The sequence below is a fragment of the Halichoerus grypus genome, chromosome 5 (assembly GCF_964656455.1).
Source record: "Halichoerus grypus chromosome 5, mHalGry1.hap1.1, whole genome shotgun sequence".
In the NCBI taxonomy this organism is placed as follows: Eukaryota; Metazoa; Chordata; class Mammalia; order Carnivora; family Phocidae; genus Halichoerus; species Halichoerus grypus.
The window spans coordinates 59,769,305-59,784,143 of NC_135716.1; the positions used below are offsets into that span (position 1 = coordinate 59,769,305).

At 44.7% G+C, this 14,839-nt stretch overlaps 1 protein-coding gene across 1 annotated transcript; it reads left to right on the plus strand.

Moving 5' to 3' along the window:
- Positions 1–3,365: 3,365 nt before the first annotated feature.
- MSC (musculin) lies at positions 3,366–6,178 on the plus strand. Its single transcript, XM_036111205.2, has 2 exons — positions 3,366–4,080; positions 4,970–6,178. Exons 1-2 carry the CDS (start codon positions 3,571–3,573, stop codon positions 5,054–5,056), a joined length of 597 nt encoding a protein of 198 aa, XP_035967098.1. The 5' UTR covers positions 3,366–3,570; the 3' UTR covers positions 5,057–6,178.
- Positions 6,179–14,839: the final 8,661 nt, after the last annotated feature.

Sequence of the window (14,839 nt, forward strand, 5' to 3'; positions counted from 1 at the left end):
TTCACATACACTGCAATCTCATTTAATCCTTTCAATAACTCTGATTTTGGAATTTTATACCAGTTTTCAAATAGGGAAAGTGAGGATTGGAGAAGTGCTGTGACTTTATGGTAAGAGAACTTGGAGAAAGAAAAGGTTTCTAATGCAGGCTGATCCATTTTCCCTCAGTGAGGTCTCTTACAAGATCTATGGGAAATGTCAGGTGATGGGATTATGTACTTCAAACCGTAGAATTTTTCAGTTAAAGCAAAATGAAACATCCTGGTGCCATCTAAAACCCAGAACAAGTCCTGGGGTACAACTCCTGACCTGATACTTATTAGATGTGTGATTTTGGGCAAAAAAAATTCATAGTAATAAAAATAACTAGCATTTATTGATCTTCTTCCATGTATGGGGCTGTGGCCCAGGTAATTACTCATATACATCCTCTTCCTTATGAGACAGATAGCTCATTTTATAGATCAGGAATCTGGGCCTCAGAAAAAGTAAATTGCCAAAGGTCATACAGCCAATAAGCAGGAAGACCAGGATTATAAGACATTATTAAATGTACTAATGTTTATTTTATAATATAACTTTAAGCCAACCCACTCCCTATTGCATACTTAAAAAGCACATCTAAAAGAGCTTCAAGACCATTAATGGATACCATAAACAACTACAAATCTAAAAGCATGGACAGATAGGAACTGTTTTCAATATGCTTTTTAAAAAAAATACAAAAATAAAGCCTTTATCATTCATTTGCAATGTATGCTAACTTGCCAAAACAATTAAAACAGCCGAGCTCTCAGAAGAGATAATTATACTTGCACAGTTCAGCTCATGGGGCTGTTGTATTGAGAGAGAAGGAAAAGTAAAAGCATGTTCAAAGTGTAAAGAGGTGACAAATGTCAGATACTGCAAACATGTTTAAAGCAAACTGCAGTTATATATCTAATATAAAATGTATTTGATGATACACTCTAATCTTTATTGGGAGTCTGCAACTTGAAAAAGAATAGTAAAAGAATAAAAATATAACTAGAAAGAAATGGAGGGAAAGGAAAGATGAAAGAAAGATAAAAGAAAATAGTGAAGAGAGCTGTCTTTCTTGAAAGAGAACAGAGGGAGGGAAGAAGGAAGAGAGATACTGAGGAAGGAAAAAATGGAAAGAAGGAAAAATAGAGCATTAAAAGAAAGAACATAAAAGAAAAAGGGAAGGAAAAAGCTATGAAAAAAAATAAGCATGAGCTGTTGCGGTCAGTCAGTTCCTTCAAGAAAAAGAAACTGGCCATGACCTGCTTAGTGTTGAGGCTGGGTACGGTTTTTTTGTGACTGTTTAGAGAAAATCTAGCACTTTCCCCACCATTAATCTTTTCTAAAGAACGACTTTGTTCTGCACCTGTATAAACAATCCGGATTTTTAAAACCTGTATGCCTGCCTCTAATGTGTGAGACTATGTATTTATACTGATAGATTCAAGTCATCAATAGGTGATGCAGAAAGCTAGCCTGAAATCTCCTTTTTACATCTTTCTGCTCCCCCTTCTCACTTTTTTCTCCTCCTTCGCCAGCCTGGTACACCTAAAGTCAAGTTCGAGTTCAAGCACTCCTATAAAGAACTCTACATTCTGCCCAATACTCCCTGCATTTTCCCAACCCAGAGAGAACTGAAAGTGAGCAATATTTTTACTCAACTGATCCCAAAAGGAGCCCCTCCCCCATCCCTCAACAAAAGGACAAAATATACAGGGAGAAAACCTCTGCAAATGAGGGTGACCAGGAAGGGTTGTGTGAAACATCCCCCATGAGGGTGGCCTGGCCTGGGAGATGAAGGTGGAACCGCTGCCTGAGTGATGAAGTCAGCCCGGGCCAGCCACCTGTTGCGGCACTTCAGGCACGAAGCCGGGAGTATCTGTTCTGCTGAGGAGCTGGTGGAAGGGAGCCGGCCCAGTGGCTTCTGCCCACTCTGTCCTGGGCTGACTGCAGATTTGTTTCCTTGCACTTTTGCTCGGTTTGGGAACCTACGCACTTTTAGGGAAAGGACGAGTAAACACTTAAGCCGGGTGTGAAGATTCAGTTTCCTCATTGTAAAACGGAAGGATCACACCCCAACCTCATGGTGATTATTTTGTTGTTTTCTTTTAATTCCTCGGTGGGCAGTCATATGGTGCCTAGCCCAGTGACTGGCCCATAACAGCCGCTCAGTAGCTGGCCATTGGTGTCTGCCTCCAAAGTGAAGTACCCATCCCCAGACCACATAATTGCAAAGATCCTTTGAGTTAGAAAATGAGACTGCAGTTTGGTTTTGTTTCCTTTGCGGGGGGGGGGGGGGGGTCACAGAGGGTTTGTATTTGGTTGGCATAGGACACCGTAATTCTGGATGCTGTTTTGTCGTTTTTATTTTGGAAGACTGTGCTGAGTTAGCATTCTGCATTCAGGAGTGTGCTCTTCAATACACAATCTAAAATAGTAATCCATTCCCTAGACTATAACTCAAAGAATTGGGGCAAGATCCTCTATCTAATGCATTGTGGTATTAAGAACAAAATCGAGCACGAAATTCTCAAGACAGTGGTAAATAGCAAATATAACAGCTTGTGGTGTGTGGCGCGGGAGGCGTGTAGCGACTGGAATATCGAGGGGCCAGGGATGCTAAACACGGATTTCCACTCCATATTCTACTTACCAGCCTGGTGATTTGGGATCCTTAAGTATCTATCCCTGCGGCTTAGCTTGAAGTTCTGCAAAGTGGAGATAACATTTAAGTCACAGATGTTGTTTGAAAATGGAACGAACCAAGGTAGTAAAAGTGTTTTGTAAATCATAAAGCCATGTTATAGGAAAAGGAAGAAGAGGAAAATAGGAGGTTAGTTAACTGTTGCGGATTGCTCGGAGTTGTTTGCTTGTTTTGCTTTTACGCTTTTGTCAGGCAAGCCTGGGGTAGGCAGTCATACATTATGCGTTATGAACTTGGGAAATAGAGTTCCGCTGAAAAGACTGAGAGAGAAGCAGAGGTCGCGATCCTGGGGTTTCTAAGTGTCTGGCAATCTTCGCCCTCGCTAAGACTAGTTGGGGGTGGAAGTAGGGTGGGTACAAGGTCCCCTCCTTCACTCTCTCGACGCACACTTCTCTCTCACTGACGATCTGAGGGTCCGACGGACCTGCGGCCCCAAATCTCAGCGGACAGAGACTTCCCTTTCCCCGCCCCCACCAACAGATCCTGAGTGCAGAAAAACGGTTCCCACCCCTTCCACGCCCCCGCCCCACCTCTTGCCCCCCTTTCCAACCCCCTCTTCTTTGCCCGGGTGGTTTGTTCCGAGGAGTACAAATAAATAGTGCTGTCAAAAGGCGCAGCTCGCGGTAGTGCGCGCGGAGCCTGGGCGGGGGAGCCCACTTCTCGGCCGCGCTCTCCCGGGTCAGCGGCAGGGCTCGCTCCCGCGGCCCCGCGCTTCCTGCCCAGGTCTCGAGTCTTCCTCGGAGTTCTGCCCGGCCCCCGCCTCCGCCAGAGGGAGCGGAAGGCCGAGACCGCTAGGCTGGCCTGCGGGAGGAAGGCGGGCGCGCGTGGGCGTGGGGGACGTAGTGATGTCCACCGGCTCGGTGAGCGACCCCGAGGAGATGGAGCTGCGGGGGCTGCAGCGGGGGTACTCGGTCCCTGCTTCTAAGAGGCCGCCCCTCCGCGGCGCCGAGGGCAGCTACATCTCGCCCAGTGACAACTCGTCGGCCGACGAGGAAGACCCCGATGGCGAGGAAGAGCGGTGTGCGCTGGGCTCGGCCGGCGGCGCGGAAGGCTGCAAGAGGAAGCGGCCGCGAGTGGCTGGGGGCGGCGGCGGCAAGAAGCCCCTCCCGCCCAAGGGCTCGGCCGCCGACTGCAAGCAGTCGCAGCGCAACGCCGCCAACGCCCGCGAGCGCGCCCGGATGCGCGTGCTGAGCAAAGCCTTCTCCAGGCTCAAGACCAGCCTGCCTTGGGTGCCCCCCGACACTAAGCTTTCGAAGCTGGATACGCTCCGGCTGGCTTCCAGTTACATCGCGCACCTGCGGCAGCTGCTACAGGAGGACCGCTACGAGAACAGCTACGTCCACCCGGTGAACTTGGTAGGGGCACCGCACGGGGGGCCCGGGGCTAGCGGCTGGGAAATGCTCAGAGAGCTCCCGAGCACCAGGCAGAGTCAGGCCGCGGGGAAGAACCTGAAAGGGGGGTTCTGGAATGGGTGGTGAGGAGTCCAGTTTACTTTCTCCCAACCAGGGGAGGGGCCAAGCCACGTTCTTGGAGAAGAACCTTCCACCCTTCGGTGTTTCTTCATTCTGATCATTGTACCTGGTACTTCGCCCCGTGGCAGCTCTTCGGCTAACATCCTACGTCCGGGGTGAATCTGGGTTCCATCTGCATCCACTGCCCGGTTGCAGATTGAATGGCAAAATCTCTCTTGCCCAAATTTTCCAACTAAGAGTCTGACCTGTTCGATTTAACAAGCCCTACTTTCTAAAAGGAAAGAGGGAAGGCCGAGCTCTATTTAAAAGCCTTTGGATTTTTAAAAAAGTTCTTGCAGAATATGAGAGGTTTCCCCAAAAGGGATTTGTCTGGAAAGTCCCTCTCCGACCTGCCAACTTTCCCGACTTGAGAAAGAACCTATTCCAGTTCCTACTCAGAGTGGAGGGCTGAGTGTCTGTGTGTGCGTGTGTGTGCGCGTGTTGGGGGAAGGGAATTAAACAGACAAAATCCCAAACTTAAGCAAGTTTCACCGAATCATCCTGAGGGCAAAGACCACGAGGAAGCATGGACAGACGTCTCATGTCTCACGCAATCAAATCCAGTAAAATTAAAAACCTAATTTAGAGAGAAGACACCCAAATTCCCAGAACACTGATAAAATCTGAGCTACTAAAAGCCAGGGATATTCCAGGGATATTCACTTAGGAGAACGGTTTCTGTTTGAGACAGTACTTTCTCCTCCAGTATCTGACGCTCTTTTTGATTTTACAGACATGGCCATTCGTGGTCTCAGGACGACCCGACTCGGACACCAAAGAAGTTTCCGCAGCCAACAGATTATGTGGGACCACCGCTTAGATCGAACTCACTTGCTGGGATTATTGTTGAAGCGCCTGTGTTTGGGGGCCACGGAGAGAAAGGAGCGTGAGAACCCCCAGAGAATGGAGGGAAGTTCCATCGGATTCTCCTAAATTCTCCTAGGCAGCCCCCCACCCGAACTGTGAACACGACAGGTGGCGGGTGTTGGGGACAGAGCCCGAAGGGTTGGCCGCCTGGCTGTCATCGCAGGACGCCTAGGGCTGCCGGCTGCTGCGGATCCCAGCGACGACAATTTGCTTCTCCAAAAAGAGTTTCCTTCTGTCTCTGCAGCGCGGAACCAGATTCAACCTCGGACTTTAGCAGTGTAGACTAACCCAGCGCCAAACCGCCTAGGAGTTAGTTTCCCGACTGAGCCAGATCTCTGTATATGATGGCACGGCTCTGCACCGCACAGGCAGGTTAGGGTTAGGCAATGGTTAGAACGTGCTCTGGATGATTGGCTTTAAAGACAGCAGTCTTCACGCGAGACCAACATCGGGGCATGTTTTTAAGTTGCAAAGAGAGCAGAGTGGCATACCTGGGCCAGGTTTGTACCCCACAGGGCAGCAGCCTCCTAAAGGAAGGGGCATGTCCTCTCGGCACAGGGAGAGATGGAGGCACGCTTTCCCAGACCACCGGGCCCGGGGTTTGCCCGGAGCGCTCCAGGCGGTTCTGTCTCGTGGCGGCAGTCAAGCCCTTCACTCCTCCCAGGCTCCCGCCTCTTCCGAGCCTGGCTTCTGTCTACCCTCCTACCCACCTCCCGGTCTAGACAAGAGCCTCCCACCCCCGCAGCCCCCACCCAACCAGGCTCGGGTCTTCTTCGGGCCTCCCTCTACTCCTTCCTCCCACACCTCCTTGCAACACCCCTCCTCCGGCTCCTGGCCATCCCCAGCTGGCCTCGGCATCCAAGCTCGGGTCGCCCGCTCCTCCAGTACAGCCTCCCAGCGCCCACGTTCTTCCTTGCTGGAGGAGTGCGCTGGGTGGTCCGCTAAGGCGGCTGGGTACCTAGGGACCCCGCTCAGGGGAAATGCGCCGCTGTCTCTAGGCTGCACTACCACAGTAACTAGCAAATGTAAATAAATTTATTTTTGTATGAATAATAAAACGCATTGTGAAACCTGAGTGGCCCTGGGCGCTGTCAGAATGTGGTCTTTGTTGCCCTTTACCTAGTTTGGACGGAAGTTCTTTTAAAGGTGCCTTCTTAGCCTGGGACTGGGATTGGTTCTTTCTCGGCAGAATGGAGCTGATCCCATTTGGATCACTGCACTTAAAAGTGTAACTCTCATTACTTTCTATTATTCTGATTCTTCTGGAGGCCAGGGTTACTGGAAGGCAAGAACCCGAGGCTTAGGGGCTCCTGGGTGGCTCAGTCCTTAAGCGTCTGCTCAGGTCATGATCCTAGGGTCCTGGAATCGAGCCCCGCATCGGGCTCTCTGCTCGGCGGGAAGCCTGCTTCTCCCTCTCACACTCCCACTGCTTGTGTTCCCTCTCTCGCTGTGTGTCTCTCTGTCAAATAAATAAATAAAATCTAAAAAAAAAAAAAAAAAAAAAAAGAACCCGAGGCTTAGTGCGCCTGAAGAGTGTTTTGGGGCTAGGGCCAGGTTGAAAGGTGTACGCTCTACAAAGTAATATAGGTGCACATCTTATTTTACACACACACACACACGCATACACACACGGTGCTTTCTCTGGCTTAAAGCACACTCCAGTCCTTAACAATTGCAAGTCATTCAGGAACCCCTACAGCCCACACACGGGAGTGGGGGGTGGGTCTCAGGTCCAAATGGCAGAATAAAATCATAATACAAGGCACCAAGTTGTGTTTCAGTTGAGCTTTTCTTTTTTTCAAATAATGTTTATATAGGGTTTTTAACGTACACCATCTCATTTTCCTTGTTATTTTTTTCCATTTTCACTAAAATTTTCTCTGGAAGTAATAACCTGGGCAACCATTATATGGTTTTTTAAATGCCTGTCTTTTTTAAAAGCTGCATTCTCTTTGTAGAACATTTAGAAAATTAGGAAAAGTGTGAAAGATCAAACTACCTAAACAACTGCCCAATTTGGGGTGTGTTCGTTATTTTATAAAATTGAAAGGCAGTTTTCTTGACCAGAAAGAGAAAATACAGCTGGAGTTTAGGAGGTGAGAGGGAGGTGTGTGTGTGTGTCTGGGGGGAGCATGATTTCCTGTTTTGAACTAAACTAAACCAAAACTCTGGAGAACTGCTTCCTGAGACCATTTTCTTGGGCTTTCTTCATAGGAGGAGGGATCTGGCCCTCAGGATGGAATCTTCAGCAGCAGAAGTGGGCTCAGGGATATGCTAGTTGGTTTCTGTGGCATCAGGGGCTCCCTGGTAAAAGCAAACTCAGGAGTAACTAGTGACAGGAAACCCTAGTGTGGTGGTTTAAAGGCACTTAGGCCCCTTGGTAAGTTCTGGGTGGCGGCTTCTAGGGGGTGGGGAAGTCTCCTGGAGACCAGCTCTCAATGTCTTTTCCAAAGCTTCCATCAAATGCGACCCTTTTCAAGGGAAGGACACAGTGTAGTATGTTGTTAAGGTGAACCTGAATGTCTACAGAACCCCACCTGAAATTCAAGCTCTGCCACCCACAGACTAGTGGCCACGTGCAACCTCTTTCAGCCACAGTTTCAGTATCTACAAAATGGGAATAATAATAGTGCCTCCTGGGGGAAAATTGTCATCAGGAATAAATGTGATAATATTTAAGAGACCCTTCTCGTAGGCAGTAAGCAGCATCCTAAATGTTGATTCCTAAAAAAAGTGGGGAGGCATGCTTTGACAAGGGGGGCACTTTATAAACAGGTGAGGCATTTCAGGAATCCAGTCTTTAAGATTTCGGGCCCAGCTTTAAAATGCCTGGGTTACAACTGTAAAACACAAGTGTCCCACAAAAGCAGACCAGAAAAAGGGGGGGGAGGCTATATTTGTAGTAAGTACAGATAAGAAGAAGCATTTGAAGAAACAAGAAAATATTTGGGCAAATTTTCATAAATAAAAATATATAAATACTTCTTTCTATAAATATATCCTTTTAGGGCACTTCAGGGGTAAACTTTCCTGCCCCTACTCTGTCCCCACTCCCCACACTGCAGTGATCCTCTTCACTGATTTACATGTGCAGAGCGTTGTATCCTGCAAACTCATTTTTACTGCCACTTTATAATCCTATAATTTATAGAGAAAAAAAACATTCTTAAGAATTATTTTCACTCCCCAGTTTCTGTAAAAAGTCCAATGCCAAGAATTATGTGATTAAAAAAGAAGAAGAAAGAAAATCAATTTCTAGTAAGTCTCAGTGGATCCGGGTAAATTGCTCAAGCTTCTGGACAAAGGTAGCTGTTGGGAGAGGGTGAAAGAACCCCGAACCAAACTTTTCTTGATTTACCACGACCATTGTGCACACTGAGTGGTAGAAAGGCATCCCATTCCTTAATTTCTTTTTCCTTCATTTTCCTGTAGGAATTTGGGTTGAAGAAATAGGAGTTGGGGTTGGGAACAGAGGAGGCTAAGAAAAAAAGAACAAAGTTTCTCTTTTGAGTTATTTCAATTTGATTATACTGCTGTATAAGAGAAGTTGAGCAGAAAAAAGTCTAAGAAATATAATGTAAAAGGTCTTGAATAGCAAATAAAAATGAGTAAATTGAAAAATACTCTTCAGGGGGCTTTTTGAGAGACCAAAGCATTATTATTAGTGATACTGACTCAATCAAAGAGAACAAAAAATCCCCTTTCACAGGCTCTTCCTAAGATGAATATTTTAAAAGAAATGCTTTCGGCACTGTAATCTTGAAACACTTAGGCGTTTCTCTTGGTTGTGGATGATGAATTGATTTTGTGCATATTCTTTTGCACTGGGCTTCAAGTTACAACTTCGCTTGAGTCCGATGGCTCCTTCAACAATTAGTGACATTGACCATCACAATTTACAAAGGAGATTTTTTTTATAGGTACAGTTTTTCCGCCGGTGATAAATGCTTCATAAGTTAAAAAAAAACCAAAACACTCCCCTCCATAAAAAGAACTGAGTGATACACATCCTATTTTAATAGGCGATAGGTAAATAGCTTGGCTACTAATTTTGAAAAAAATATTAAAGCAATAACTGAGAAAGTCATTTTAGCAGTGTTTGGAAGAGCAAAAACAGATAAATTAATAATTGACTTCTCACGGCCAAGCATCTGACTTCTGGGAAAAGTCACTAGAAAGTATGGACTGGGACTCCCTTTGTAATTGAGAACCTGGCTACTTTCTTTTCACTGGGCACTTACCCACTGAGGGCGCCCTTGCTTACATTTTTGCGCTCACCACCCACCATTCATCTCCTTTTCTATTCTGTTCTGCCCTGTGTATTATTTTTCTTCTCTCTCCCACAACAGTGGTAGGTGAATCTATGATGCTGAAAAGGTCTAGAAAGTCTCCAGAACCTGAAATCCACCTGTACGTGTAAACACTAGCACTAAGGTAGGAATTATGGCCGATGATCTCCGCCCTTGTTAGTTCTATTATCACCAATATAGGTTATGGACCAACTTTGGGATCCTTCATTGCTTGTGGTAAAGAGGTTCATGGAGCAGTTAAAAGCGGTGGCTTTCTGTTTGGTGAAAATATGATATCTGTATTGACTGATACTGATAATACTGATTAACTTACAACGTATAACTTATTACTCTTAGCAGTAGAAATGGGGAGGGGTAGGGGGCAAGGAGCAAGAGGCTTTTGTCTTTTACTTTTCCTTGTGTGCTAAAAGAGTTTATATATTATTTTTGGAATTTAAAAAAACTTGTATTTTTAAAGATTGCAAACCACTGGGTCAGATGTAGCTGGTTGCAGTCTAGTCCCACAATTTTGTAACTCCGCAACCTTGGGCACTTTACCGCTCTTCTATGAGACAAGAATAATATACCTTACCCCAGCGAAAACGGATTAAATGAGATAGTTCTATTAGGCACTTGAGAAATGCTCCATAAATGCTAATTTTTAAAAGTTGTATTCCCAGTTTTCCTTCTTTCCTGTAACAGTAGTTCAGGTGTCCTTACTCCTCATCCGCAAATTTGTCCCATCATTCCCCTTTGCCACTGCTGTCACCTTGCTTTTTTATGCCACATGTAATTTTCCTAAAAGATCTTCCTTTTTTTGCCACTAAGGAGACATTTTCTTTAGTTTCCTCTTGAAAAATAGAGATCACAACACTCAGCATCAAAAATCATCTATGGGATAAAAAATAAATTCAGGTAGTGCAAGATAGACTAATGGATTTTGATGTAATAGAATACAAAAAGTTCATTGATGGGCGCCTGGGTGGCTCAGTTGGTTAAATGACCTGTGGCTCAGGTCATGATCCTGGAGCCCGCATCGGGCTCCCTGCTCAGCTGGGAGTCTGCTTCTCCCTCTGACCCTCTCCCCTCTCATGCTCTCTCTCTCTCTCTCATTCTTTCTCAAATAAATAAATAAATAAAAATCTTTAAAAAAATTCATTAATATGATTTCAGATTCCGCATTTCAGCCCACCTTTCAGAAACTATACTTGTGGAGTCTTGGCATAATATCAACAAATATCCGCATTAACTGAAACGGCCATTAATAGGCTTCTTCTCTTCACAACTCCACATCTGTGTGAGGCTGGATTTTCTTCATATACTTTAACCAAAATAACATATCACAAGAGATTAATGTAGAAGGCAGGAATGAGAATACAGCTATCTTCTATTAAGTCAGACATTAAAGACATTTGCAAACATACAAAACATCACCATTAAAATGTGTTGGAGGACACAGTTATTTTTCATTAGAAATATGTTTGTTACATTCACATGTAATTAGTTTATTATTGTTTTTTAAATGAATTAAAAAAATGTTTTCTCTCGGTTTTGATTTCGAATCCAGTAAATATCAACAGATATAAACCACTTAAACAAAAGCTTTTCAGGGTCTTTAATAACTTTTAAAAGTGTAAAGCAGCCAGAGACAAGAAAAAAATTGGGAACCACTGGCCTGGGTAATTCCTAAGGTCCTTTTCATTGATAGGATTCCATGTGTTCTTGATCATGTGGCAGTCCAGCAGGACAGGAGCAAGTAAATCATGTCAAGCTTGGATATAGGAGCAAACATTTGATCAGAAAGATTTGCTAGAGAGGTTAGGATGGTAGTGACTTAGATGGGGCAGACATTCCCCATGCAATATCACTGGAGTCTAGCCAGGCAAATCAGCAGGGCCAATGCTTGAGCTGGTGTCATATAGACTACTCCCAGGATTTCTAACTGTTTCCTGCTCTTTCTGCCCCATTCTCAACTCTTTTAGGCCCTTGTGTTTTAAGCCTTTGTAGCCTCAGGGCTGTATCTGGCTTTCAACTGAAAGGGAAAATGGTGCCCGAAATTTGTAACTGCAAAATCCCATTTCTTTTGTCCCTATATTCATATTCTCTGAGGGCGAGGTTAGAATCTTAGCTAGATCCTTAGCTAGATTAGAATCATTGTCCTAATGAAGAAATTTATTTAAGGAAACATGGGAATCATTTCCACTGATCCTCAATAAAGAATTTTTTATTTGTAAGTTTGCCAAGTGGCAGACAAATATATTCCTGATAATACTGATTAACTTATACGGGCACAGCACTGAAGTAACTAAATGCCTTGATGCACAAAATCTGAGTACAAAAGAAAGAAAAACAAACAAACAACAAAAACTCTGGGAATCCTCAAATTCTTTGGAAGCAAACATCTTCAAATGCAAAGAAAGGATCCCATAAAATAAACAGTTCAGCCACATGAGGTCCAAGGGATTTGGATGATCCGTAAGGAAACTGTTCCAAGAGCTAGGGAGTAGGGAGGGAGTATCCTTATGCAAAAATGACAGAAACTTTTCTGGCTAAATTCAATTAAGGAACATCTAAATCACAAAGGGCAGTGCTCTAAGAGGTGGCAGCCAAGGCCTCAGGGGCCTGAGGGGACAAGGTGGCTAAACCACGGATAGGGAGAAAAGGAGAGAGCCAAAAAGGAAAGACCACCCTTATATATAATACATATATGAAACCTGCATGTTGCTAGATGTAGGCTGTATGTTTTATCCTAAACATTTTAGGTGTTTCTTACCTGGCACTGTCCCACTGGCTGTTTCTGTGCACAGAACTCTCTGGAAATCTCTTTTATGTGCTTTCATTATAGGTTTTCCCTCAACTTGTGGTGACAGAATAGGATGAGGCATTCTCTTTCTCCGGTTCAGTCATCCTCAAGCAATACCATTACTTTGGAGACTTGGGCAGGAATGTAGTTGACTCTGTTAGTATAGAGGGACCCAGGCACCAAAGATGGTCCCCAGTGAACCAGGCCTCTATTATCCATGTTTTTGTGTAGTGCTGGTCCTGTGATTTGCTCTAACCAATGGTAGGTGGCAGAATTGACTGGCAGATCCAGGTCTAAGCCTTAAGGACTAGAAGCTTCTGTTTTTCCTTATTTGGGATTCTGAACTTCCATGTAAGAAGTCTAACAATCCTGAAGAGACCACATGAAAGAAAAGCCCTGAGACGACACACAGGAGAACTGGGGAGCCCAGCTGACAGTGAGGACTGAGGCCCCAGATGGATGATCCCAGTGGAGCCATTACGGCCAGCTGTGGCCATGTCTTAGTGGAGAGTGAAGAAGGTATTGAGAACAGCCAGCAAGGGTGAGCCATCCCCTTTAGCCCTGTCTTAATTCCTGACCCTCAGAATCTTGAGAGATGATAATATTTTTATCATTTTAAGCCACTAAATTTGGGATCGTTTTTTCCCTCAGCAATAGATGACCAAAACATCTTGTCAAGTAAAATTTCACCTCAGATATTTATCCAAGGAACTTGCTGATCATCTGCTATGAGCCAGGACAGTGGTGGATAAAACAAAGTTGCCTTGCCTCAAAGTGCTCTGAAGGAGGACATGGACAAATGCACCAAAAATTGAAATACAGTATGCCAAGCGCCATGAGAGAAGGCGGCGCTCTGGGAGGAGGGCCACAGAACACACATCCTTGGAGAGTTGCAGAAGGATTCCCTGAGGGCTGACAGGCGAGGTGAGTCCTGGAAGAGCACCGGGCAAACCAAGAGTAGGGCTTACCAAAAAGAACGATAAATACTAGCCTGGTGACTGGGTTAATGTCTAGTATGGTGGTTAGGAGCATGGACTTTTACCACGAGTTTTGGACCAATGTGGGGAAGGGGAAGAGCATGGACTTTTATAAGTGACTTAAAATGACTCAGCCTGCATTTGCTCATTTGTAGAATGAGGATATAATAGAATGTACTTGATAGGGTTGTGGAGATGAAAGGTGATGGTGGATGTCGATTACTTAGCCCAGTGTCTGGCATGGTAAGTAGTCAACAAATGTTGCTCCATTAGTATCCGCATCCACATCAGCATCGCATTGAGATGATCAGCTTTTTCCCTTGGCATGCTTTGAGACAGTGCTAAGGAACACATCCCTGACGATTTAGAGTCCCTTACTTTTCCTTAAATCTGAGCCTTGAACTGCGATTCTGTCTCCGCTCTCCTCTCAAGTGCTTGGCATGTTCAGAATTTTTAAATCTTCAAGGTACCGACTGAAATGACAAGCCACACATCAAGCTCGTATTGGAGTGTGAGAAGAGATTGTTAAAGTCTATTTGCATCGTCAGGACAGCTGGATAGAAAATGTGTAGATTGATTCTATGGCCACAGTAAGATAGAGGGGTTAAAAGCGACACCGAGGAGATGCCCTGATTCAGATGTGCCCGCAGGATGCACTCATGCTTTTCATTCCCTGTGATCTGTCCCAGAACTTGTGCTCTGGAGGGAAATTTAAGACCCTGTGACCAGAACTGTCCAGGATTAGAATTCATAGACTCTGAGTTTCCCCTTGGCATTCAGCCCACCCAATCTGAAGGACACCAGCAGATAAGAATTTGGCACCATGACAGCTATTTTGTGTAGCTGCTTTCGATGTGCACCGCCAAGTACTTGGGAGCCTGCCGGGGTGACAAGCAGACCGTTCTGAGGATCTGACTTGTTGGGTGGCCCTGGCTAATCACTTGCTGTTCCAACTTTGGTTTCTCACCTAAAATGAGCCACCCAAGCTAGATGAAGCCTTAAGTCCTTTACATTTCTAAAATGCTCCAGTTTCTTAATGTGTCTTCCGACCAGCATCAATTATCACTCCTGCCGTTGTTGTAAGTTACAAATAGGGAGGCTTAAAGCCAGAGCAGAAGGACAAAGTCAGCCTGCTTTTAAATGTTTTGGATGAGCTCAAATCCCCTAGGTGTCCTTGGACTTATTATACGGCATTGCTATTTCTATGTGATTTTAGTGTTGACCATACACTTCACTACAGACTCTTCATTTCTATTATAAGTCCTCGGTCTTACCAGGGTACAAAAAAGGCCTCTTTAGGACGCTAAAAAATCAAATAAGCAAAGCCATTGTGGTATTTAAGCTCTTTCCTTCTAAAGGCAGATATTCATTAGCATTAAACACTGATAGAACAAGATTTGTCAGAACTTTTAATAAGCATTCTATGATTGTGTTTGGTTTGACCCAGAATAAAAATTAAGATTGGAAAACATCATATCCAAATAAAAGAATCCCTCAGCATGCATGCATGCATAAATAAATAAATAAATAAATAAATAAATAAGATGGCTTTTTTTTTTAAACTCTAGAAGCGTGGGTGAGAAATATCAAAATTTGGTCTATTGTTTCCAGAACCTAGCGAATTTTTTCCCCCTTTTAGGTAGGATATTTCCCCACTGCTTTCCTGC

Bases quoted from the DNA above. Each gene is read 5' to 3' on its own strand.
- MSC (XM_036111205.2), top strand. From the start codon at position 3,571: ATGTCCACCGGCTCGGTGAGCGACCCCGAGGAGATGGAGCTGCGGGGG. The intron at 4,081-4,969 runs GTAGGGGCACCG...TTGATTTTACAG, and splicing joins ACGTCCACCCGGTGAACTTG to ACATGGCCATTCGTGGTCTC.